The sequence below is a fragment of the Ischnura elegans genome, chromosome 6, assembly GCF_921293095.1.
Source record: "Ischnura elegans chromosome 6, ioIscEleg1.1, whole genome shotgun sequence".
Taxonomy (NCBI): Eukaryota; Metazoa; Arthropoda; class Insecta; order Odonata; family Coenagrionidae; genus Ischnura; species Ischnura elegans.
This window is the reverse complement of record NC_060251.1, coordinates 71,234,303-71,262,144: the sequence shown is the minus strand read 5'-3', so window position 1 is coordinate 71,262,144 and position 27,842 is coordinate 71,234,303. Positions and strand designations below refer to the sequence as shown.

The following is a 27,842-nucleotide window of genomic DNA, read 5'->3' as shown; positions in this document are numbered from 1 at the left end:
CTCGTAGGATGCCAGATGCTAGCTACAAACACCTGGCTGAAGTTTTGGCAAGTGAAATTTTTGACATCGCGCGGAAAAAGTGCCTTTAGGAATTAGGCACGCTCGCTGTTTTGAGAAGACCGCATGTTACAGATTCGCGCGAATTTTGGGGCCAAAAGGGGTTAAAATGTGCTAAAATAAGAACACGTGTGGCTATTTTCTCCACGTGACTGCGATCGCCATTTTTCCAACCGATTTGCGTGAATTTGGACTTGGAGCTAAAGAGGTATAAGTACCCTCATGTGCATCAAGTCAAATCAGACACAAATCAGACTCAAATCAGGCACGTCAAAATGAAGGCCGTAAGTAAAACCAATTTTATATAACTTAAATGAGTTACCACGAAGAATGATATCATGAATATTTTATATTATAAGTTTTATAAAATATGAAGATTTCAAATGTTATTTTCCACCAATGATTAGTATTAGACCACAAATTTTATTTTGTAATACAATATGCAAGAAAATGGTCTTAGGGGGTACATCAGCAATGTTAGTATCGTAATAAAAATAGCTCATTGAGTCAATGTGGAATTCTTCTTGTGGAATTCATTAACTTTCAACCATCTTATTCGTCGTTCATTGCATTCTATCACTCACGCTATGCCTCGCAGTCTACCCTCTAAACTCAACTTCTGACCAACGTTCTGGTCGAATCTGATAATTATAAATCATCTATTTCGTCTTCCAAGCAGTGTAACCTATCATCCGCAAGCCTCGTGACCGTGACCGTCTAAACCAGGGGTCTCCATAATACGGCCCGCGGACTCGTCTCAAGTAGCGCGCGATTCTCGCTCGTTTAACTCTGCGAGACGCCGCTAGGAGCGTTGCAGCGCTGTACTGAACGTCAAAGTCGCTTACAACTGCTCGTTTATAAGAAATACGCCACCGGATTCTTCAGTAGACGTTGGTATCGAATACTTCAGTAATCGGCAAATTTGCTATCCGGCCCGCGAGGCGATTCGGAACTTGGAGTGTGGCCCTCGTGGCCTAATCATTGGATACTCTTGCTCGAAACTCAGATACTTACCTCATGTATTCAATTATATATTCTAGTGAAATTTAATAGCTTTTACCCTTTACATTCCTCTTTTTTCGTATTCTATCACTCATACGCCTCGTGGTCTAACCTGTAAACTCAACTTCTAACTCCACCCATTCAAATTAATATTCTGGTTGAATCTAATTATTTTAAGGAGTTGAAGGAATAAAAATTTTGTTTTTTTACGTGGTGACTTATTTTGTCCGACCATAGTTTCATTGCAGCGTAACATTGTTAATGTTCACCAGTAAAAGGTAACGCTCTAATGATACCGTAATCGGACAAAATAAATCGCCATGTGGAAAAAACACATTTTTATTCCGTCAACCCCTACGATAAAGGATTACCACCAAGTCACGCCCTCTACTATAGCTTATAATGATTTTAAACCATCTTTTCCTAATTAAGGGAAACTAGCAACTTTGCTTTCTACGAGTTAGTTAAGCTTTAATCGTCAACTAGTTGCAATATCCTGTATAATTTTCAAGAATACTGAAGGTTAAGTTGTAGAAAGAAAAGTTGTTATTTTTCCTAACTTAAAATGGAATTCTATGACGGCCTCCGCAATTCACTGCACCATCTTTTTCCTTTTCCAAACAGTGTATTCTGTCACTCTTGAGCCTTGCCGTCCTCGCCCAAGCGGAAATCTACGCACCACCCCTACCCCTCGGCGGCGGAATCTCGCGCCCTGGTTCCCTCGCAGCCTTCTCCCCGCCTGGAATCGGTGTTGCCGGAACCTTTGGACCCGGGGGCGGCTTTGGAGGCTCCATCTCGTTACTCGGCCCTGGCGGCAACGGTGTCTCCGGTCTCGGCACAACCGTCGGCCTCTCCTCAGGCGGAGGTATCAACGGCCCCAGCAGCTTCAGCGTCGGCTTCGCTCCCGCCGCGCCCGGAGGTGCCGGTGGTGGCTCCGGAGGTCTTCCAGTCGGCGCCCCCGGTAGCTCCGGATTCCTCCCGCAGTCCGCCTCCTTCACCCCAGGCATTAGCGGTGCTCTCTCCGCGCCGGCACCAAGTGTCTTCGCCCCGCCTCCTAGGGTGCCTGCTTCCGTCTACGGTCCCCCGGACTTCTGATCGCTCACTTCATCTCTGCTTTTCGAGGTAAAGTCATTTAAAAGCGTTAGTAAACGCGGGAGCGAATACTACTCGTACTAAATCAAAGAAGTACATTTTCAGAATGCCCATATTGTCACTCATTGTCCCTCAATCTTATCCCCCATACTTCATAATTCGTTCTAAGAGTTGGTTCAGAGTTAAATACGCTGCAGTATACATTACCCTTGTCTCTGGCAAAGATTATGGAATACCAATAAAGTTCTGTGGCTTTAACACTGGTACTCTTATTTTATTTTTAAAATTAAATCGTAATCCGGCGTATTCAGTCGTGTCACAATTCCAAATAAGTAAAATCCTCAAGTGGCTTTTATGCCATATATAATCATTAAACCTCGTCTCTCATTGCTATTAATTACGCATACAACTCTATGTATTGGCTCAGTGATATAGGTGTGAGTATAATAAGCATTGTTAATTAGAATAAAGTAAAACCTGTCAAGCTTAAAATAATAACATTGAAACTTATTGGATTTTTCACCGGTATATATTTTACATTGCAAAACTGTTAGGCCACCAATAGTATAGGCGTTATTATGGTAAAATAGCATAATCTAAAAACAGAGAATATTCATTTAAAAGGAGATTGATTTAAATTTTATATTAAAATGGACACCATTCAAGTTACAAAAAAAACCATAGTCGGAAGAGTACTATCCACCCACCCTTAATAAATGTCTCACCGAGATCTTTAATGTTCAATTTATTGAGACGTACTTCATATTTATAAGTCTCTATCAAAAGGTGATATTTATCTCAGAGGAAAATACCATTAGAACAGAAATATTAAAAATGTGTTGATGTTAAATATCAATTTCAATTTTGATCTCATGATTTAAAAAATATCAACATAGCAAGCTATCAAACAGTTTCAAAGCGATACAGATTTTAGTGTAAATTTACTGGAGGCCAGTGCAGGCGCAGAAATAAGTTTAGCAAGCATTTACTAAATGCAACTTATTCATAAAACTTTTCAGAGTAATTACAGTTGCTAGGATATTATAAATTTGTATTTTTGAATATTTCTTATTTATGGATTGCTTCAGAGTGTAATTAGTAAAAATAAAATCAATATCGAATAATTACATCTAATGTTCATCTAAAACACAATAATAATGATTGTTAATGTTTACTTCCAGCATGCGTCGCTTACGGGAGGAGTAATGACACCATGATTTACGATGGTGTTCTTCAAAAGCGTTTGCTCTTCCACCAATTCTGCTGTGCTCCAAGAGTCAACTATGTCCGCTGTGAAAATGATCGCAACGAAGTGAACGGCTAATTTTATTACAATGCATGAATATTTCATGTTTGATGCTTATATTTTAATAAAATAAAATTAAAACAGAATAATACCTGTGTAAAATAATAACTGTTACTTTATAAGGCGTAAATTCAACATAAAAAAATAGATTTAAATAAAAATTTTACTATTAAATACTATACTCACTATTTATGGACGCATGGATTATTGCATTAAAAGGTTAGAAGCTCAATAAAATATGAAACGGTGTTAGTAGTATTAGGTACAGCATGATGCCTGACAAGGTTGGATATTTTATTCGATGATGAATGATGGTGGATGTTTGCTGCTGACCCATTGATTTTGTCATTTAAGGTAAATATAAGAATCTGAGCGCAGCTAATGGGGAATTTCACTAAAAATTGATGCTTATACGATAAAATAATATCCTCCACATTGAAAATTACAGTGAATGCAGTTTTTCTATTACCTGCGTATTATTCTTAAAATTCCACTTTGAGATTGTATAGTAATTGCCCTACAAACGACCCATCGCCATGTTTGGTGAGCGTGACGTCAGAGTCTAGTAAACAATACGTTTAAGTGGTGCCAGTAGACTGTTTGTCCAAGCTTTAGGAAAATCTTTATCTCCCTCGGTGCTTTTTTCACAGTTTATATTTTTCATAGCAATACATGTGAATTTCATCATCAGCCATGTGATGGATTTATTATCAATAACTGACAGGTTATGTATGCATAACGGAATATGCATCACAGCCTAGACAATTATCACTTATTAATTTTTCATCCTCCTCATCTACGGTGATTTCCACACTGTAAGATTTTGTTCTCACTTTATTTTCTGGTGTCACCTACACCCCAACAGTGAAAACACTCAAATTTCTTTTCATTTAAACGTATCCAACTTCTAAATCACGGAACGTCTCCCTTCCTTCGGACCTGCTTCCTGCTAAGTAAATGGGGGTCATATTTGTTCCGTTGTATTTATCTAAAACGTTAACTTTACATATTCCAAAATTGTACCCAGTACACATTAAAAGCAATGAGTAAATTACAGTAGTTGATTGAGATACAAACTACGCTCTAGGCCTTGTGACCGAGATAGTCTATTTAATTTATCTCACATTTCAATTTTGCGGCTACTAAAATCAGCACCGACGAAATCTTCAATCCCGGAAAAGAAATCAGCGACCATGAAATAATCTACTTTCGGAATGGTCCGAGAATGCGACCTTACGAGGTCGGAGTCAGCCTTTGCGTAATATGTACACAGCAAAGTGTTTAAAACTATTCACAACTGTTTTTGACTAACCCTTCAAGTCATGAATCAGTATCGCCGTTACTGTTTGTTATTGCCACGGAGAGAATCTGCTTACTCGCATTCTGACGTCACAGGGCGATCTTGTAGGGCGAAAGAACATTGATATTTTGGCGAAATTTGAAGCTATATAGCAGCAAGAATATTGAGAATTATAAAGTCATATTTTGTATACGTTAACGACTATGACTTACCTATCAATGTATGTAAAAAAATACTATTTTAAATGCATGAGCGCACCCCATGTAAAGAAAAGTTTGTAAACAACTTTGATAGCTGCTGCATTCGTCCTCAAGACGATTTTGTCAACGGATTCTCAAATACTATGTTCAGGTAGCAATAATTTCAACCATTTTTATTGCTATTCAAATGAAATACGGAATTAATACGTTTTGATGATGATTTTCGTAAATTAATTGACAGTTTAGGTAACTGTTGGCAATTAAAGTGTGGAATGGCATTATTATGACAAACGGCATCATATTGAAATATTTCATATTGAAGTTTGAAAAGAATATTGAATACCCAGAGTATTGAAAGTAAGGTCGCATGCATATCCTGATACATGCACTTAAAAGCATGTATACCATGCTTATGAGATTTCACTCTATATTCTTAGCAGATGAAAATACTGGATATAATAAAAGGTCTCCAATGCAGATGATTGTGAGCAAATGGTTTCTGGCATGTAAAATTAACAACTACCCAACGTTCTCTAAAACTAGCCGGCATGCATGACCATTTCCTTTTAAAAATAACTATTGCAATAGAAAACATCAAAAAGAAAATGCTCCCGATAGCTTCTACTAGATTACCGATCTTTATTGATACCCAAATAAAATCCGAAGATAATTATACGAAATTTGTATCTGAGAACAAAGATAGGACAGTAATTCGAGAAATAGCCAGATTTATGTATTCTGTCAACATATTTTAAAGCAGAACTAGATGCTGTGAAAATCACGTTGGACACTGACACTCTAAAATTACAACACCATTCACAAACTGATACGAATGAATGAATAAACGGAAAATGTATAGACATTGCAAATAATCCTCCTGCTCCATTTGGATGCATATATATGATATAATTTTATAATAAAATAGCGCAACTATAGGAGTATGAATGCTACATAGAAATGTATCACGAGCAGTTTTTTTCTGAACGGATACAAGGCTTATTCTCTCATACCCACAATAAAATGATTATGGATTCAAAATTAATCTTGCATATTAGCTACATCAAAAATTAATCATCAATGGTGGTAGTGGTAAAACGTACAAATAATCAAACTAATCCAATCACATAGCTCTCTAAATTAGTATTTAAGTAAATAAAAGATTGTAGCGCTTTCCCACAAAGTTATTTTTGTGGCAAATTCTTTTGGAATGAGGAAACTTTTCGATGTTTTATTTATTTAAATATGTCTAACTTCCACCAACTGAAGCCTGAATCTGTTGAATATCTCTCTAAATTATAGCTATCTAAGTAATCGAGAATCAGATCAAATGAGCCGATTCACATAAATTACATTTCCATATAAAATCGGCCATAGTTTTCATCAAAAATGAGGCACGAAAAATATGGAAAAGTACTCGATGTATCGTCAGTTGGATGAGTATCTAGAGTAAAATATAGTGTGAAAATAATCAAATTTACAGCTCAATAAAAAGTGATAGATGGAGAAAAAAGTCAAAACTAATATTGCTCAAACTGTAACGATTATTATGGAAAAGAATACGAATTACCTCGCCACTAAGACAAATGGAGCGTACTCAACTGTATTTAAAAAAATCAATTAAAAAATATCAGAAAAAATGGGTTGCTATTCTCGTTGGGTATGCAAATATAAATGCGAGAGTTTAAGAGTGGTGAGGCCGTAACAAAACAAGTATTTTAAAGAGCAAGTGGGTTCGATATGAAATCTGAGTGAGAAACAAAAATCGGAAGCATCTGCTACAAGGTAGATTTCATGCATAATCAATAATTTTGCATCATGGTGGGTGAGGTGATACCTATTGCAATTAGCAAGCACTATTTAAATCGGGAATTAAACTTCAGAATAGTTAATACTTCGTAAGTAATTTTAGTTCAAAATAACACACCCTCTGCGTCACTTTGAGAGTTCACGAAAGTGTTCACTCTGTATAGATTCCAGTTTTATATATTCAGAAATAATGTCGTTTGTTATGGTAACATTGGGTTGCGACACATGAAAGAATAGAGTCATACGAACCACATTCGTAATGGGAGGCAACAGATGCGAATTTCCTCAGATGTCGAGATTGATTCTGCAGTACAGAACTTAAGTCACGAAATGATGAAAACAATAATATTTTACAGTTGGAGACATCGAAAGCGTTGTGAAATTAAAGGGATGGGGATACTCCCACAAGATTCAAATCCAGTACCACACAAATGAGGTCTAAGACGCTAGGAACGAACGGAAATAACTATATAAAGGCATAAAACAGTTCAAATGACAGAACAGTCCACGGTGAACACAGTTCGCAGACAGATCGGAAGCAAAAGAAAACCTCCAAAATGAATTCTGTGAGTATTTGTCCTCAACTATATATTTAGTCTATACACATGCACTTCAAAATTGGCACAACACAACTATTACTATGAAATGTAAAAGCTCTAAGAAGACCAACGCTAGATATAATTGAAGCATTAAAATGGTTGTATGTGTCATGACAGTGACGATCACACGAAAAAAATTAAAATGTAAAAGCATTGGCCAAAAACATTGGATATCATCTAATTAAAAATCAGAAACTTACATGAATGAAAGAATAATGACATTCAAATAGGGAATTCAAAATAATTTTGAAATAATTTAAATCTCCATAAAGATCCCATGAGTTTCTTAAAAAACTTAATCGCCTAATTTCATAACTTTGGTATCGAAAATTGGTACAAATGCTTGATACTAAGATCCCTAAACCACATCACAGCCATTTCATCGTTTAACCTATTCTCCCGGCAAATGCGTTCTTTTTGAACTAAACTCACTGGTCTTTCCTCTTCCAACAACAAATTTCCTTCTTTAAATCATCATCAGGACTACAATTAACTAAACTATTATTAGTGACTAAAGTGACTACAAGTGATAAACTATTTCATCGATGAACTCATTACTGTTATCTCCCTTTCTCGCTTAGGCACTACTGCATCCCCTTTCACAAAAGCACTCAAGCCATCCGCAGCCACTGTATATTCCTTATTTACCTCGACAGTTTTCTTTCCTCACCCACCATATCTATACCCGTAACTTTCATGTACATATACCCATGCTTGAACGATTATTGTGCTGATTAAAACTGATATGATGTTTATATTCATCTCATTCGGCGAAATACGGCGTGATATTAAGCTTTGATGTTTCATGGCCAATGCCGATACGGGTTCCATGAAAAGCCGATACGTAAGCGTATGGCCTGCAATGACCTCGAAATGTGATCGCGAATAGTCAACGACACAGTTTTGATCAAATGGATATGTCATTATAAAAACACTGCAAAAATCTCAAGACGATAGTTAAAACATAGTTTTTTCATAGCTTTTCTCTAAAACACTAATGCAATAAAAATAATTTGCAATGCAGTGAAGGCAATACAATTTAATACAACCAGTGGTGGAGTAAAAATATTTATGGAAATTGGCTATAAATATTTATTTATTTAACTCAAGCTTTTGCCGACCTCGGTGGCGTAGCCTGCCTTGCCTGCCAAACTGTGTTTCGCGGGCTCAGGTCCTCCCTGGGCAGCTTGCCTCTCTCTAGGATATGGATGCTCGTGATTCTCCATGCTTATTTGTGGTAGCCCTCCCACCCCCACTGCCCCGATGTAAAGGCCTAATAGTGTTGTTTTCTAGGTGATGAGCATAAATGAAATGAGATAAACCTTGATTTGAATTACAACGGAAACAATTTCCATCGATTAACACATTTAAGTACTTCTTTTCATTTCAAAGTTCATCGTTACTCTATTGGGCCTCGTCGCCGTTGCTGCCGCCCAGATCCGAGCTCCGTCCACCGCCTACGGTGTCCCCGCTGTGACCTCGGCGGCTCCTGCCGCTGGGTTCATCGGCGGCCGGCCATCCACCGTGGGCTTTGCCCCTAGTGCTCCCGCATTGTCCGTCACCGCCGGTCGTCCTGGAGTCGGCTTCGCCCCTGCTGGAGTCGGTTTTGCCCCTGCTGGTGTTGGCTTTGCCCCAGCTGGGGTTGGTTTCGCTCCAGCTGGAGCTGGCTTTGCTCCGGCCGGAGTGGGCTTTGCCCCTGCTGTTTCTTTTGGCTCCAGGCCCACTGGAACTTCCTTCGCTCCAGCGGTGGGTGCCTTTGCCCCCGCAGCCGCATCCAGGCCTACTTTCGTCTCAGGAGGGTTCGCTCCAGCCTTCGCTCCAGCTTTCGCTCCAGCCGTAAGCGCCCCATCTACAGCCTACGGCGTTCCATCGAGATTTTAACCAGTAAATACGATACACACTTGATGAAATTGAGATGGAGGTCAGTATAACACAAATGCGGTATGGGGTATGTGAAGGTATGGGGTTACGATACGACTCTTGTGCACGAGTCGGGTGAAGTTATTTTGGGCATTCCACCAGGTACGTGGATTGAATATTGCTGAAGTTTCAATAACTAATCCTACCACTGTTCCCATGGCATCCTCAAATCCTAGAGGAAAATGGCGTAGTTAGTAATTAAAATTGCAGCAATACCAAATACTTTCCAGGATGCGTTCCCAAAATGGCTTCACATAATGAATGTGACTGCTCGTATTCCGTAATTGACACAGTCGATTAATATAGCAGGTAAAGATAAGTATGATAAATATAAAAACTATGGACACTCTGCCACAATAATTAGTATCACAATAATTGGTTATTTGCTGAGGGATCCCGCAAAAAGTATTTTTTGCTCTAAAAGTTATGGGGGAAATGAAAAAATTCAAAGTCGTACTGTGGTTTGATATTTTGACTTCTAAAGGTGGCGCCGAATTTATGGAATAACTAAGAAACATAATCCTTACATTATTTTTGGCATTTGGCTCGAAAAGTCACTATCCATAGCTGCTGGTAGCAATACACATTCCAAATTTGGGGGAATTTCGTAAAAATTGAATTAGAAATATGGATTTACCTAGGAATAGGATAGCGAAAAAAACCCTAATATTTTAGAAGACATTACAGCTGATGGTAAATGACCTAACAAACGCCATTGCGTATTTCTATTGAGGTTCCGTGATTGCCACTACCATTTTTAATTAAAATGCAAAGCATGTGCAGTCAAATGTCATTATAATGAGTTTATTCTTCGTTAAAACCTCAGCCCTGCCAGAAAGGCTTCACACGTCAATACGATTTCAAAGTCGAAAGAGATTGTAACAGCTTCATCCGCTTCATCAACATATTCTTCTTAGTTGCACAAGCAAAGCTAAAAGGTCCAGAAATTAAACTATAATGATAATATGATCGTACTAACATGAAAAGTCAATGATTGTATTACAGTGATTCATAAAAAAATCTGTTTTTTTCCCGAACCACACATATCATTAAGCCCATGCTTTAAGCCCATGGGAAACAAAAAGATAATGACGAGTAATCATCATCCCAAAGCTCACGTTTAATCGGTATAAATATAACTTACTATTATAATAGGACCTGTATAACTTGGAAAATCTACTCATATTTATCTTCACTGTAAATAAATCGAATATTAAATCCAAAAATTTTCTCTTCATCCACAGGTGCGAACTTACTCGATGACTTCCTGGAACGTCCTGTCCAGCAGAAGTCAAGTTGAGGTGGAATACGAGACTTTATAAATGAAGAAGGATATGCATCACAAATGGGAGTGGAATATTCTAGTATTAGCAATTGCGGTTAATGTAATATAATGTACAGTTTTCACCTTACCGATAATAAATTCCCCGATGAATAATTATTCTTCTTTAAACTTTTTCTTCTGCTGCAAGGATTCAATCAGTTAAAATGTGCCTCGAAATGGCAAAAGATATCATTTAAAACTTGCTAAATCAAGTTTTTAGTCATGTCCAGACCAAGGCACAATAAAATGTATTATATAAGATTAAAATACATTTATTTCATGATTGATGAATAATCTAGCGTTTTATGGCCAGGATCTAGCCATGCTGAAAAACGTTCCTCTTTTTTAAAAAGAGGAAATAAAAGGTTTATTTAGGTTTGTGGAGAAGAATCTGAGAAGTATATTTCCCAGTACTGTACTAAAACTAAGTAATATAAGCATTAAAACTCCTTAATAGCTCAAATAAAATTTCGTGGAACGAACAAATAGACTTATGTGTGGCATTTCATCAAATGTTGCGGAAACATTTATTTTTCTTAAAACAACTGTAATCCTCCAAATATCAAAGCCATTAGCCTCAAGCATCGCCATAATTATCTATTTTGTTTAACGCAGTGTCTTCACATGCTATTGAATAAAAATGTGTGTAAACTTTTCCTGGAATCATCCTAGCGTAGCTTTGCTTCAAAGCTTTCGTTCTTTCTTGCCCCTGAAGAGTTATATTTAGTGCCAAAAGCGTTCAATACAGACCTCCGTATCAAAGTGATTTTTTTAGTAAATTTGATTACTATGTTTGTGTTTAGTTAAAAGTTATTTATTTACGTTTTGGCAATGCGTACAAGCTTTTTATGCGTGCGCGGTATTAAAAATACGTAAAAGATTGGATTATTCATATTTATCGTATCAAACTGAAAACTACTGCTTCATAACAGGAATTTTCGCATTAAATATACTTTGTGTGTAGGATGCAATACTAATAGCAAGGGAAAATGAAATACATTCATCTGTGTACAGAATTCATGAGAGTGAAAAAATAAGAAAATAACAAAAAGTACAGATTTTCTAAATGTACGACGACAATAGACACTAGTCATACCAAGTTTCCAGCTAATAGAATAGTAAGTATGCTATTACATAGCTTTTCAAGCCATGAAAATGTTTCCAATCCTGATAGTGATACCTTGTTTGCATTTTCAAATTACTCACTTTAAAGTTAATAACCACCCTTTTACATATAAGGGTATTACTATGGACAAGCTGTTCATTTTGATTACTGGTATTCATGAAAATTTTAAAGCAAAGCTTTAGCTTGAATTTTAAAAAACCTTTAGAGTAGGATAGCTTTCGTTTTAAACAATGAATTCAATGACGAACATGAATGAATGAAACAAAACAAACAATGAAACAATGAACAAACGTTTTTTCCGAATTTTTTGCCACTTGAACAGCTAATTGCAACGCTGTAAATTATATGTGGTCGTTATCTCGAACAAAAGTCTTATCACAATCCTTCTGAAGCCTTTAGATAATCCGCAACGCTGAAAAAGCGTGAAAGGTACTTCAAGTGACCGCCTACGAAGAGCATGATTTATTGCACCCGATTCAATTACCGCTTGGGTCTCTTTACGCATCTTCAAAGAGATTTATGATTCGCAAAGTCAGAGTATGAAAGGTCAATGAAATTGAGAGAGGAAGGGGAAAAGCGCTTCAAATAGATCACAAACGAAGGTTTGAAAATCAATGAAACTTCTCTAAAAATCAACTATTTCTGTATATGTAAATAAATTTGTCCGAAAACTATTTACCGATCGTAGTCTAGAAAGATTTTAAATTACATGAAAGGAAGTAAAGATCAAGCAATACTACAAATATCAATGCAACAGAACATCTAAATCGAAAAAATTATTTCGATTCAAGAACCCATGAAAAACATCCATATGGTTAACGTATCGAAGCATTGATGGGAAGGTATAAAAACGCTGAAATATGTACAAAACTTAGTTGAGAGGAATTACAATGTTCCATTAGAATTCGGCGTCTGGTCAGCAGTTATTGAAATTAAATTGATAATTTGTAGTGAAAAATTCATATCTAACTATCATCGTAATTTTAACAGCTACCTAAATGGACGACTACATCTATGGGTCATGTACTCTCAGGTATTATAAGAAAAAAGCTTGATAAAAAGATGAACAATAAAATTTCAAACCACGCTAGTAATGCTGTATAGACAAAAATAGCGACAAGAAGCAAAAAAAAAGGTTGGACGGCAAATATTTCATGTGCATCAATTAGGAAGGCACTTGCGAAGTTGTATTGCTTGAATTACATTTGCCATTATTCTTTTCCACGTATGCTCATAAACGATGACAATATGTATCGCAGGCGTTACAGTGAGCTATATGAGGTCCATCATGCTAGTCATTCACCGCTCACCCTTCCCTTCAAAATATAATACCAGACTTTTTGTAGTCTCTTAGACTCCCACGGTACCTGAAAACGACTTGGCATTAACCCGAAACGTAGACTACAATCATGTAAATAGTTGTGTGGCATTTCATTTTAACAAGGACAGCAAAAGTTTGAAGTAGCATAGGAATATAAGCAAAATTTTTGGAAACAATTCACCAGATGCCACATATGGAGCATGTTTATATACGTGAGCGAAGCTTGAACGTTGACAGCAACAGGGAAGTCAAGAGTTGAAGCATTCAGAATGTGGTGCTACCGAAGAATTATGAAAATTAAATGGAATGACCGAGAAAGTAACGAGGAAGTGATAAGAAGAGTATGTAAAAGAGAAGAAATACGTAATGTGCTGCGTCAAATCAATCCTAGGATTGCTTACTAATAATGATGGTAATAAGGAATGATGTTATAAATTCATAGATAAAGTCATTGAGAAAGAGGCATATTCCGCGGTGGGCAACTGGAAATCCAAAAAAATTGGATTTAGCAAGAAGAATGCATGGTATTGATTTGAGTAAAATTTCATTTTTCGATTATATATTATAACTGCATAATGCCGCAGTAGAGAAGATAGGAAACAATCATCATATTAATGGCCCCTTTCAAAATATATTTTATAATTCTTATTGCTATTCATCAAAGTAAAAATCCAACACGTATATATATATTCAACTTTTGAAAATACACTCTTCGAAAATCAAAGTAATTTTGACGTTTAGTAACACTTCAGATGGAATACTACACCCACGTGACTAAGAGGAGATGTACCCTACGAAATTCATTGCTAAAAGTATGTTGTACAGATGCAAAATTACTGAGTTTGAATACTCGTGGGTACGCAATGAGGGCATGCATGAATTACTGCACGTAGATGAGTTCGGGGAGCATGAAGGAAATAGCAAAAGAATGGTCGATGAAAGAAAAAAAGGAGAGTAATAAACCACGGGTGAAATATTTCCGGGGAACAAACATTATCAAATAGAAACTTATTCGGAGAAGGAGGTGGCTACATTTATAAACGCATAGTTACATAACCCTCCCTTCTCATTCCAAATCCAAATTCCTTTCTATACGTATAACAGTGGTAAAACAAATTCTTCGAGCTTTTCTTGGTTTTCCTAAGATGCTGCATTCCTTTTTCACTTATTTGGCTGCTATGGTCTTGGCAACAAGTTACGTTTTTATAAATGCATTTTCATTTGTATAAAAAAATGCATTTACATTTCAAAGTCAAGGTCAAACTTTTTTCAATACGAAGGCTGTACGATATTTTGGTCTGATCAAACCGTATTATGGAAAAGTATACATAAGATCACGTGGTTTTCACTTAAACCAAATTAATTACTTTATTAGCTTCATAACAGTGCTTGCATAGATCAATTTCTTCGAAGAAGGCTAATCAGAAGGAACCAGTTGTTATATCTTCGTCTTGTATTTTCCCTTCGAAATTTAAGGCTTATCAGTTATTGGTTCAATACTGCAACGATTAATTATTTCTTTCATATGCATTTAGGCTAGGTGAGTTTCAATTTATGTGGAATAAATAAAATATCATCATCATTAGTCAAAGGCCCTAAGATTGGTTTGACCCCGCTCTCCATTTCTCTCTCCTATCCTTTAGCCTTTTCATAGCGACATATTTATTCTCTTTTACATCCTTTATCACCTGTCCTATGTAACTCATTCGAGGTCATCATTTACCCTTATTCCCCTCCAACTGTCCTTCTACTTTTTTTCTCATTAGGTCATCGTGTCTTAAAATGTGGCCAACTAAGTTGTCCCGTCTTTTTTTTAAGGGTTTTAGAAGACTTCTCTCTTCACCCACACTTCTTAGCGAGCTTCCCATTATTTTATATCATAAATCGGTCAAAATTCACGCGCGCTGGGAATAGCCAATCCAATAATTAAAGACTGATCTCCCTCTGATGAGCCAAACTAAAGTCTATCAACAACATGAATATCATTTTTGTAATTTCCCAATTGCAGCAGAAATGGAGTGAAAATACATCAACACAGCAGGTAGACCAGCGGGAGAGTCAGAAGGAAAACAGCGAAACGTTGCAATGTCTTCACACCGGGAACAAATGCTAGACTCCGACCCGACCATGACATCGCTACTGAATGGGCTCATCTTCGCGCGGAGACAGCTCTTCGGCGGCGTGAGGCGGAGATGACCAGAGGCCATCCAAGCATAAACACCCCGACCACTTCTTCCATTGACAAATACGGAACAAGGCATCCGAAATCTGGAACATAATGTTGGGAAATAATGGAATTTTAAGAGAATGGACGAAGGATATTGATTATCACTCCAGCCGCCTAACGGGGTCGAGACTAATTCGTATAAAAGGGCGCCATCAAGCCGTGTTTCAGGCAGAAGATAAACTGGTTTCAGATCTTCATCTTGTGGATTCACCAGCAGTACCAGGATGATATACGTAAGTGTATCACGTTAAATTGTAGTCATCAATCAATTTTAGTCTTAGTTTTGGATTGCTCCAAATAATTTCTTTCAAATTGAAACAAGTTAATAACGATCACTTTTAGAAGGATATATGATAGGAAATAATTTACAATCAAATAATAATTGACAAGTGCCAAAGATTAGTTCAATATAATAAGTAGAGTTACTCTAGAGACTGCTGACTACGTTTAAAAAGGACCGAATGGATACTTGATGACAGATTAATTTTAAAAAATTCTTCTAAGTTTTAAAATTAATTTATTTTATCATTAATTTAAAATGAAGTAATTCACTGGAATATGATAGTCACACTCTTTAATATATACATGTGAGAAAAGGCAGACAGCAAAAAGCTGTTCATTCACCCACGAGGACGTTCATTCACTCGAAAAGATAGCTCATTAAAGACAGTTCCACAGATTTTTTTCATCTATGATCAATTACTTTATGGAGAGCATTTATTCTGGGCCGAGAAAATTAAAAAATATCTGATGAAAAATACAAAAATATTCTGTGAATGGAAGAGAGCAGCTCAATTCAAAGTGGAAAAGGACACAGACCGGGGTTATTTACAAATTTCTGTACGAATGACCAAGCTTTCAGTGCATAGTGCACAAAGAAATAATACCATGATGATGGATTTATTCTCTCCATTCCCTTATCACGCAATCGTAGCTGAATGTTAGCAATTCCGAATAAAAAGTCATAACAATAAATTCAAACAAAAATTAATATTTTATAAGCCTTATCAGAAGTACAGATGCAGAAATATATTTGTTTTATTGTTGTTTTTATCAACAATTTTGTTTTTAATTCGCAGATAACCAACGTGGTCCTGTGCCTAGTGGCGCTAGCCAGCGCGCGACCTGATGCTCCACTGTTTGCTCCACCGTCTACTCAGTACGGGCCTCCGGCTCCGCCTCCACCACCTCCACCGCCTCCTCCGCCTCCACCACCCCCGCCAGCCTTCGCACCACCACCCCCGACCCCTGCCATCAGCTACGCGCCTCCGCCCCCGGTTTTCGCCCCCGCACCAATCAGGGTGATAATTGCCGCCCCTCCGCCGCCTCCTACCCCTGCCATCAGCTACGCCCCTCCGCCCCCACCCCCGCCGCCACCTCCGCCGCCCCCGACCTTCGCCCCCGCCCCACTCAGGGTGCCCGCCATCTCCTACGCCCCACCCCCAGTCTTCGCACCTCCGCCCCCGCCCCGCGTGGTCTTCGCCCCCGCAGTCATTAATCCTGTGCCATATTTCTCCGGGTCGTTCGGGCCCCCGACATTCATCCGCGCACCGGCACCGAGCTACGGGCCGCCACGATTTTGAGCGCGGCTGAACTGTTAAGGAGGGATAACGAGGAATCAACGTTGGGCTGGAAATTTACGGTACAGTACAATGTTTCTAGTTTCTTTCTGAAAACGATTTTTGAGGATTTTTCATCAATTGATATTACTGCCGAATATTAAATCTATTGAAAAATCATTATTGTTTCAAAACTTATACCTATGGTTTGTTGAATAAATTGAGGCGAAATTATAACTTTCATTGGAAATTTACGGTACGGTATAATTTTCTAGTTTCTTTCTAAAAATCAATTTTGCAGAATTATCACCACATTTTTATTACACTGTCGATGACGATGTCGATTAAAAAGTTGTTAATTGTTACAAAACTTGTTATCAAGGTATGTCAAATTAAATGAGGCAACATTAGAATGTTCATTGTAATATTCTGATGGATCTTATCATCTAAATTGCATAAAAATACATTTTTGCCGAGAAATTTGTTTAGGGGCTACCAAAGGCAACATTTAACGTCACTGTTATAAGGGACCTCTACTTGCTACCTCTGGTGCTCACAAGCTAACGAGCAGGTAACATGCACTGATAATAACAACTGTCGCTATATAGCACGGAACACGGCTGAAAGTTTTTATTTCACGGAAAATTACATTTGTTCATTTTCATAGAGAAATCTGCTGAAACTGGGATTAATTATTAACTAAATGAGGATGAACTTTCAAGAAAACACAAATATATCTTATGCAAGGTACAATTTGAATTTATATTGAGACCCAGGAATACATAGTCACATTAAATTTTAGGGATAGGGTAATTCTCGTTGAGATTGGTCTTCTATTGGTCTCTATTTGTATTCAATTGAAGTCGCCGCAAGTTTATTTAGACAATAATTTTACTAAATAAATACTGACTGATATTTTGTTTATTTCTTTACAGCATTTCTACGATGCTGTCTATGTTCAAGTGAACTGTCTGGCAATGCCAAGGCACATGCATGTAGTAACGACCCCTGAAGAAACGGATGCTATCCAGGATATTGATAACACAACGGTTTCATGTGGAATTCAACAAACATAAGAGGGCCTAAGAGCTGTGATATATTTGACATTTAGTAATACTCTCTATTTCTGTGCCAAAATATAAACGGCAATAAAAACTAAATATCAAAGAAGTCCATGACTAAGTTCTTCATTACCGAATTTGAGCTAATGCAACATGAAACAATGAACCTTATGAATACATAACATCTTGAAATCTATCAAATGAAAGCAACAATGCTATTATTTAAATAATTCTAATTCCTTGGTTCTCTCTATTTATTACTCATTTAAATAGATATGTATTAAAAATTTGAGTATTTACTCGTAAATATCTAATCATTACTTATGTGCCGCATTGAATTATCAAATGTTATTACGCTACATTAACAAAAATCGATATTTTAGTGGAAGAAAAATTTCCATTCCATCTGCAATATAAATCGGTTTTCTGAACGAATGAACTGAAAAGTATAATATAAATTAAGTGGCACTAATCGAACTATTTTACAAAGACAGACTTCAATCAGTCTTGCAAACATTACCATAAAATTTATGAAGCTCCATACAACGTAATTAAAATTTCTAATGATCACAAAATATTGCTCATAGTGCATAACGGTATTCTGAGAAAATATTTAGACTTCATTACAAAAATACTGTGGATGTAACTATCCAAAGTTTTTGGCATTAATGCTACGAATAAAAATGAAACCCCAAATTTTTAGCTGAAAATGCAAATCAAATTATATACTAATACTTGCCTGGAAAAATCGCTACAGATACATGATATAGTGATTAAAAACTACCTTTAGACTTTCCGAAGTGTTGACAAGCAATAACACACAGAAATAATGAGTTAATCATATTTTAAGTGCGTGTAAAAATCATACCTACTTAATGATTGTTAAATATATACAGTATGAAATTGAAAATCAGTTTCAGTTTCTGAGCAGAAAATTTATGCGGAGATAATTTATTTAGTAAAATCTTAAAAGCCAAATTTTACCAGGTATAGTATAAAAATGAAAGAAATACCAATCCACAGCGTAGGCCCAGTGACTTCGGAGGACAAAGTCAATCTTTGGTACTTAGAGGGTAATAAGATATCCATAATACCAATTTCCTGTTGAAAGTATTGAAGATGTGGCTACAGATCCGAGGCAGGATGATTTTACCCAAGATCTTAAAAAAGATAATATGATTTTGCATCGAAATAAGAATAGAACACTCATTAAGTTCGATTGCAATGTTTTTATCACGAGAGATCAATGATTACGGCTTAGGTATCGCGAGTTCTTCAAACTTCCCTTCAAAATTTCCTTATAGAATTGCAACTTTCGTAAATCCACTCTCATTAGGAACACATGATATGGTACTCCATCACTATCATTAAGAATTGCTTTTTCACCGCTAATGAATACGGGTAAATGAAAAAAAATTTAATGCCAGTAAAGTTAGTTAATATAATAGGGTGGTTTCCTATTATTTTTTTCGAACTAAACCTAAATCGAACGATTATTACTCCTGGAGTACTTATTTCACGCTTTTAAATTTTTAAATGACGATATCTATTTTTCGCGATTAAATGAAAATTGCAAATTTTCTAGCGCGCGAAAACGCGACGCGGAAGTATGAATGCCGGGAAATCTCTCCGTAGGACGTATTTCTCGTTCCCGTTGCCGCCCTGCGAGGTGACCTTGAGGGAGGCTTGAGCGCTGATATGACGCAGGCTGCTAGCGGGTAGCTGAGTACCCTGCTGGCTGGTAGCGCTTGGCTTAAATAAGGATTATTAATGCTTTATCAAATGAAGAAAACTTTTCGACCTTAGCCAGTTTTAATAAGTGATTATTAAGGCATGTTTCCCTGAGCTCTGCGCCTCATGAATGCATTGGTAACCTCAGACGACGTATAACTCCTATCTTCTCGTATAGAAACTAGGTCCCTGTGACGCCACGTGGTGTGGCATCGCATGGGCGCCAATCTGGCCCTTTTCAAATGAGGATAAAAATGGACCATTGCCATTCGTCTAAACCGGTATCTCTAAAACGAAATAATTTGTATATTATGAATACAGTAATGGTGGGTAACGAATCGCAATCAATGACTTCCGTTTTCTTTGATGAAGGAAACTACCCTATTTTTCTACTTGCATACCTTAGCACATTATACTTGACATCTTGACTATTCGCATATGAAAAGCAAACGCTTAATTAAAAACGATGAGTGTGAGTCCCATGAGCTACAATGCATTTTTTAGTACTGAACATTGAATTTAAGTTAGAGTGTACAATTTTCAGGAATAGATTTGTACTACGGGCGATAAAATAAGAACAATGAATGTGTAGAAATTGATGACAATATAGTTTCATGTTTAAAAAAATACACAAAAGGAAAATACTGATAAATGTTTTACACTGATATTCGCCCTAAATTAATAGCGAATGTAACTATCAAAAACTTAGTAAACGCTAAACCATGACCCCTGTGGGTAGTCCAGCAAAACCTAAGAATGTAAACCTGCTTGGAAACATCATTACATATTATATCATTTCAATAAAATTATAACAATACCTACCGAAATCATAAGTATTTGAGTAGGCTACGGTTACAGCATTAAGAGCACCAGTAGATAAAAGAATAGCGTTCGAAAAGCAGGAGTTTTTTGTTTCTAAGAAATCATAGTAACATCACTTTTTGGTTTGGAAATGTCATGCCAAGAAATAGAGTATGACTTGAATTTTATGTCATTAGCATTAAACGCTGCCGAAAAACACTGGTAACGTAGGGAATGGGCGCAGAAGAAAATAAATAAGGTGGGATGGACAGGGAAGAAAAGAAAAGACAATTTTTTTGGGAATCGCGGGAGGGGAGATGAAACAATGTAACGACACAAAGAGCAGTCACATGATGTGTATGTGGGATATTAGCACTACATAGGGAAAACGATTTTCTGAAGTCCGTGAAATATGGAGGTACATTGGTTGGTATTTACGCGGTAAAGGGAGAGGAAGCGCACAAGATTTATCAACGCAATGACAATTTGCAAGCTATATGCCGAACTGAAGAAGGAAATACCACTGAAAGGATTACAGGAAAGAAGCACTATCTCTATTGCATTACACTTTATTTTTCAAACGCAAATGAATGCACCTGACCCTGTTTCAGCACTAAACGGAATCAAAGCCGCACTGAATACATTTAAAAGATGAAAGGTACCGGGAAAAGACTAACTACCAATATAATTGATTGAAAATTCGGCGAAGGAGGGTATCAAATGTATGATGAAGCTTGTAATGAAATACAGAGAAAAAGATTACAGAGAAGAAAGTTTTCATACAAAAAATAAATTGGAATATTTTTATGTAAGACCACAATTAAATATAACCCAAGGTGTTAATAAATAGTCCCAAAACAAACGCCTTAAGTATTATAAAAGAACATCAAGCATAGTTTACGGCAGGAATATGGACCAAGCGAAGATAATGTAGAATTCAGTGAGGCTTATGGCAGGTTTCACCGAGAAAAGGTAAGAAAATTAGTTAAATAGTATAATACACGTGAAAAATTGATTGATTGACAAAGGTACGAGTAAATAACTCCAAAGAATGTGTAAAAATTTACAAAGAATGCACTGATATACATGCAGACATAAATGCTGGATTTGGGAAAGGGGATGGTGTTTCTGCTCTCAAATTCAAAATGGCAGTGCGACATTAACAAGCATGAAAAACACGAAATATTCCCGAGGAGGAGCTTACCTTCCAGGTAAATTCTGTTAGATTTAGGGCGATGTAGGAATTGAAACAAAGATGACAGGATAAGGCTAACTTCTATGCACGTAAATAAAGCGGCTCAAGTTGGTCTTCCACCTAATGAAAAGAGAAAAACTTTCATTACGTTCAGAGGCTTGAAAAACAGAAAGAAAATATAGCAGTCACGGATAATAAATTTAAAATATTGCTTGTAGTATCCAGTCATAATCTTAACTCAGGAAAACAGGGATGAAGCTGAAATTTTAAACACCGCCACAGTAACAGACAGAAAATATTGGATCTCAGTTTAGCTTTTTAAGTAAATAATAATGATAATAATAAAATACCTATAAAAATACATCTATGTTACTCCTCTAGAGGCACTAAAATACGAATATATATAAAAGAATGGTAAAGCCGGTAGTGTTATAAAGTACGGAGGTATGGATCGCTACAAATAAGCCACTAGAGAAACCAATTCCATTTGGAAATTAATTATTAAGACATGTTTTACTCTACCCTAGAAGGAGACAAATGGCGAGTAAAACAGAGAACCATAGAAAGACGAAGCAATATAACAGGATAGAAACTGTAGCATTAGTCAAAAGCGTGATCTTAAGATGTCTGGGTCACGCGCTGCCTATGGACGATACTCGATAAAAGAAAGCAATCAAAGAGACCACCGCCTAAACAAAAAAAGCTGGAATGAAGGTGGAAAGAACACGTTCATAGGGGATATGAAAAAGCTTTGAGCAAAATTGGAGATAATAGAGGACAAGAGGGCCTGGAGATGGATTGTTGGCGAGGCCAAAGAACAGCTTGGTTTTCAATGGCTACAGGAGTACGAGCGAGAGCAATTGAGTGACATGCTGGCAACCGTATTTATACTTTCTACATATGTCAAGCTGTGAGTTAAGGCGTTAAATATTGCAAAACTTTTCATTTTACCATCATTTATATACCTCATAAGAGCAGTTGCTTTAGGGAAACTTCAACTTATAACAGTCCCAATTGACTTAAGATTCATTAGAATATGTGAATGGCAGGGTAAAATATAATAAGGTAATTATAAAATACCTGACCTACAACAAGGTTAGGATTTTCGTATAATTTTTTTTATCAATTACCGAGGCAAAAAAGCGTTAGGCTTGCGTAATTTTGTGAATCCAGCAGGGCGATAGAAAATTAAAGATTTGAAATAAAGAAACTAAATGCATTCCATCACAATGTTTTTGGTCAAAGAGCTGCAGCTCTACAGCAACCAATTAGCAGGAATGAATGCATAAATTAATGAAGGTCAGTTTCGGCTCTCCGTTAAAAAAACTTCTTCTTTTTTAGTAAGTTTGTAAATGTGTAAGGGGTTTTTATGAATTTCTCGAGTAGTAAGCAAATGCCATTGACCTATATTTCATATTTGTAATGAAAATGTTCTCGAAAATAGTATAGATACAATTAAATGCAGTCTAAATGAAAACAATGGGCAGTAGGGGATACAATATGGAAATAGCAGTGCCCAATAGGTAAGTATCAACCCATAAAAGGCTTACTAAGATACACTAAATGCGCTTCACTTTTGATTTAATCATCGCAAGCCCTCAAATACTGACTATTCCAAGGTATTTGGCAAATATATGACGGTTTTCCCCATTCAATAGGTTGGATTTCAGATGGATAGACCTTGAATCGCCAGCACGAAAACAGAAATCAAGAATTTTTCATGAACGAACCTGAAATATCAACTGTCATTGACCTAGAACTACCTTATATTCTTTGATTGGCAGTTTACTAAACGCAATAATTATGAGTAAGTTTTCAAAGTGATTGGTAGCCAGTAATTTTTATCAAACCCAATCACTGTCATTCATCTTTTCATTCAATTTTCGCATGATATCAGCATTTGGTAAAATTGATCATGAATCTATTTAATTTGGCGGTGAAGTATTTTGAAATAAGATTACTGGTAGACAAATTGATTCGATTAATTGATTAATAAATATTTTTACAGAACATTTGAGAGAGATTTAATTTTCCAATTTTGTGGAAAATGATTCTTTAAAATGTTTTTGGAGGACCTGACTTATTATCTCACGCAGTATCGTGATACATAGTACATCTGTTATGAAACAATAGCATTACCAAGCAAGGTAAAAACTACTACACCCGAAATGTTTTCACCTATTGGAAGAGATAGTCCAAGTAATAAAATAAAATAGTTTTAACTTTTCGCCAAATTGGAGGAAAATACGGGAATATTTGTATGAATTGGATTCCTCAAACTCCCCTCACATATTCTCGTGTAACTCTCCTCTTTTTAATATCATGATCAACAGTAGTATCTATTAAATCACAAGGAATCAAGCCATATATTTTATTTATTTATTTATTTATTTATTTATCACAACCCCCGTAAACAGCACATAACGGCCTTTTACAACGAGGGATTTCAATATTAACAGAGTACAACACAAACATCCATGCCCTGGAGAGGGATCACCTACCCAGGCGGGATTCGAACCCGCGACCTACGGTTTGGCAGGCGAGGACTTTACCCCGCCGCCACCGAGGCCGGCGTGATAAATAATATATGATAGTATATAAAATAGTATATGATAAATAATATAACTCAAGCATGCAGATAGAATTCCATATATGCATAACTTTTACATGTGACGAACTAGCGTTCTGGATCGGCTAAAAACAATTACTATGAGATCTGTGATTCCCAATTTGCTAACGAATGGATCCCTGCGGCAAGATTCCTCAAAATACGAGACATCTCGGCTCTGAACATGAGAAACCATAGATAAACAAGACATGAATGGAATTCATTTCGTGTTATTCTCTAATGATAGAATATGGAGGCTTCACCTTGATGAATCGGTCTGAATCTAAACGTATATAAAGAGATCTTCGTCCAATCTTGGTATCAGAAGCAACATTGATTGGGAATCATCACATCTCGAGGTTCCAGGTTAAGGGTACACCTACTCAACATGAATTCCGTAAGTAACTAGGAGAGTAGTGTAAATTAAAGTCCTGCCCATTTGATACAATATAATCACTAGATACAATATCCCATTCCTCGTTATTGAACGAAAAATTCCAAAGAAAATGAAATTGAAAGGCTAATTCGAGCTAGCGGTGTTTTGAGCTACATTTATGCAAATGAAAAGGAAATTAACATATTTAGTTTATCTCCTTCATTGCATATTATAAATTAAGACCACAGACTATCTTCTTGCTGCCACTTCAATAATCCAAGGAAAGAAATTATTCACACCCTTAACTATTCTATTTCCTTGTTGAAAAAAATATCGGGTAATTTGAGAGGATACAGTATAGATTTTACACCATAATTATCCAGCAATTAATGACGAGTGAAGCGTAAATTAGGGAAGACCCTATATATTCCTAATACTGACCAAATCATCAAAGTAATGATGATAGAGAAGCTTTTCGTCCATGGTGATATCTATTAAATCATCTATTTCATTAAAAACCAGGATATCTGCTGACACAAAACGTAAAGTATTATTATCGCTTATAAGCCCTCTAAAATTAAATCAAAATATGGACCAGAAGATATATTTTTACACCTGCCCTTATACTTATACAGGCGGCTTTGTAAGCACGTGTAGATAGACTGCGAAAGGATAAAAATCGCACTTAAGATCAATTTAGCCATTAGACAGACGTGCTAGTGATATTTACGATTTTTATATTAAATAGGCGCAGTAAAAAAGTGGAACTTTTTCCTTGGAGGAATCTTCGGAAAGTCAGCCTAAGTAGTATGGCTTTGCATCCATACTGACGGGAAGAGTACTTTACTAGCTAAAAAAATAACAAATAAGATGGTGTTCTCTTAATAGACTCTTAGGATTCGACAATAAGGAAAATAGAGGAGGTGGGATTGATGACGAGCAATGAGAAATTTGACTTCATTATGATTCGGGGAAAAGATAATTCCTGTAGCTATTAGTTCAGATAAATATCTCTCTTGCTATGCCAAATATTTCTGACTTGGATATGCTACTATCTAATCAAAATTAATAGTATAGCAGTTAAGAATAATGTTTTCCGTATCACTCCGAAGGAACATGATCTTTTAAGGTTTTTACCTTTCCAATTAGTGCTATCTATTCATGCTTACCAAAAAGATACCGTGCTCTTATAGTCGAAATTAATTTTATCTAATTATGTGATCATGTTTTTATTCGTCTGTCTGAATTGTGTATCAGGTTTGTGTCTCTCATCAGGCTTGTGTGTCTCGTAATAATGTAATCCATTTAAAATGGCAGGAAATAGTGCAGAGTTTAATTGGAAATACATTGTACTGTAGTTAGTGGTCATGATCTCATTGTCACTCTAAAAGGTACGCAGTAAAATTTTCTGCTACCATTTTAATTGATAGAGTAAAGACAGTTTTACACGGGGCAAGAAATTGCGCAGGTTAGAACTGCATTAATTGCTTTCATAGCGTGGAATTGCGCGGAAGCGCGAACGAAGTTAGAACGGGTTATTTATGCCACCTTACGTCCACGCATTCTCGCATGTGTTCTAGAAATTCACCGCTTTATACGACACAATGTTGACTGCGCCTTCGTACACACGTGAGGTTGTGCAAGTACGTGCTCCGTGTAAATGGGTCTCAACCCTTTCAAAACCAGTGCTGCTTCTAGGATAAATTAAATGCCAAGACTTCCCATTTTAGCTGTGAAAATTTAATGCTCAATCATAATATTATTGGGGTAGATTCATACTTCAATATTAAACTTTACCGCACTGTAGAATTTGTTGGTTAAATCTTTCCTGAACAGAGCTGAAAATGCATACATTTATGATATTAATTAGAAGCGACATTGGGTTATATTGCGTTAAATGTACCTAAAAGGTAAGCTTGTGCTTTTTTAATTAAAATATGCTCTCATCCACTCTTGTTGACAGTTCGCTGTGGTGCTCCTGTGCATGACCGTTGCAGCTACGGCGCTTCCCGAACCGCCGCTGTTGCCTCCCACCGAGTACGGCCCTCCGGCACCAATCCGAGCGGCCCCACCTCTACCCTTGCCCCCACCGCCCCGCCCCGTCACCGCTTTCCGCCCCACATTTGCCCCTCCACCCCCGACTGTCACCGCATTTCGTCCAACCTTTGCCCCACCTCCAACCAAGATCACCGTTTTCCGCCCAAACTTCGCCCCACCACCCCCGGCGTTTCCCTCTCCCGCCCCCGTCAGAGCGCCAGTGTTCACTTTCGCCCCCGCCCCACGTCCGGCCTTCGCCCCTCCCCTACTTCCCCCGGTGTTTTCACCAGCACCCGTCTTTGCACCCACAGCGTTTGCACCACCGGCTGCAGGATTTGGTGGTTTCTTCCCATCCACAGGTGTCGTCCGGGCTCCCCCCACAGCCTACGGACCGCCTGGGTTTTAAGCGTTGCAAGCGGAATTGAGGTGCGTATGGTAGAGATGCGTGAAAATTGCAAATGCGATATAGATGCGATGTACGCAAATAAATGCTACTTAGATGCGATGACTGGACTTTTATGATATCTTTACGCAAATTTGCCTTTTCGACGGCAAAATTTTGGTATCTGGTATGGCCGCCAAGAGCCTGCCTTCTCTTGCGTCACTGGTAGGGGTTTGCCTTTTCTCACGGCGATTCAAATTAGTTGGGCATTAGCGGCAGTTTACCCAAGCAACACTTTTCCGCCAAAATAGCGCCTATAAATAATGCCTGCTCCGAATGTCTTCCACTATATTGTGACCGGCAGTGAGCAAAGGTTTATTTCACACACTATAGCGCCGACTGATTATTGATGTCATTTCGCTGAATCCCATGAAGTAAAAAATAATTGCACATCGTTGGCATTAAAAAAGTTTTATTTCAGAATTCATACATTAGACGACTTTTTTACACTAAGCAAATCAACTACGATCAAATATCATTATTATAGATCATTGACTAAAAAAGGTTCATGGGTTCTCATCCATTATTGATCAGTGACTTTTTTCAGCAATTGTTGAAGATAAATAAACGTTAAAACCTTTAAAAGTTAAGCAAGGAAGCATTAGTCATAAGCTTCAAAGTTTAACGGGAGGAAATTAATTATTCCCCGTCACTTGGATATAAAAATCTAACCTCTAAGGGTTAAAAGAATCAATATGTATGTATTAGTTTAAGGGTGATGTTAAAGTAACCCACACCATGATACAAAAAAA

At 37.0% G+C, this 27,842-nt stretch overlaps 3 protein-coding genes and 1 long non-coding RNA gene across 4 annotated transcripts; all 4 read left to right on the top strand.

The window, feature by feature from the left end:
* The first annotated feature begins 8 nt into the window (after positions 1-8).
* On the top strand, positions 9-2,154 carry LOC124161389 (glycine-rich protein 5-like). Its single transcript, XM_046537706.1, has 2 exons — positions 9-47; positions 1,684-2,154. Exons 1-2 carry the CDS (start codon positions 9-11, stop codon positions 2,152-2,154), a joined length of 510 nt encoding a protein of 169 aa, XP_046393662.1.
* A 5,166-nt stretch (positions 2,155-7,320) lies between these two features.
* On the top strand, positions 7,321-16,778 carry LOC124161388 (basic proline-rich protein-like). The gene is made up of 4 exons (XM_046537704.1): positions 7,321-7,329; positions 8,755-9,198; positions 16,360-16,581; positions 16,626-16,778. Exons 1-4 carry the CDS (start codon positions 7,321-7,323, stop codon positions 16,776-16,778), a joined length of 828 nt encoding a protein of 275 aa, XP_046393660.1.
* A 30-nt stretch (positions 16,779-16,808) lies between these two features.
* Positions 16,809-18,009, top strand: LOC124161178. The gene is made up of 2 exons (XR_006865343.1): positions 16,809-16,922; positions 17,775-18,009. It is a non-coding gene; the product is annotated as an uncharacterized LOC124161178 (long non-coding RNA).
* Positions 18,010-24,623: 6,614 nt separating this feature from the next.
* On the top strand, positions 24,624-27,054 carry LOC124161387 (extensin-like). The gene is made up of 2 exons (XM_046537703.1): positions 24,624-24,632; positions 26,575-27,054. The coding sequence occupies exons 1-2, from the start codon at positions 24,624-24,626 to the stop codon at positions 27,052-27,054; spliced, it is 489 nt and encodes a 162-aa protein (XP_046393659.1).
* Positions 27,055-27,842: the final 788 nt, after the last annotated feature.

Excerpts from the sequence above, each read along its gene's own strand:
- LOC124161389 (XM_046537706.1), top strand. The coding sequence starts at position 9 with ATGCCAGATGCTAGCTACAAACACCTGGCTGAAGTTTTG. Across the intron at positions 48-1,683 it reads AACACCTGGCTGAAGTTTTG|TGTATTCTGTCACTCTTGAG; the intron begins GCAAGTGAAATT and ends TTTTCCAAACAG.
- LOC124161388 (XM_046537704.1), top strand. Across the intron at positions 9,199-16,359 it reads CTCCAGCTTTCGCTCCAGCC|ATAACCAACGTGGTCCTGTG; the intron begins GTAAGCGCCCCA and ends TTTAATTCGCAG. Across the intron at positions 16,582-16,625 it reads TCGCCCCCGCACCAATCAGG|CTACGCCCCTCCGCCCCCAC; the intron begins GTGATAATTGCC and ends CCCTGCCATCAG.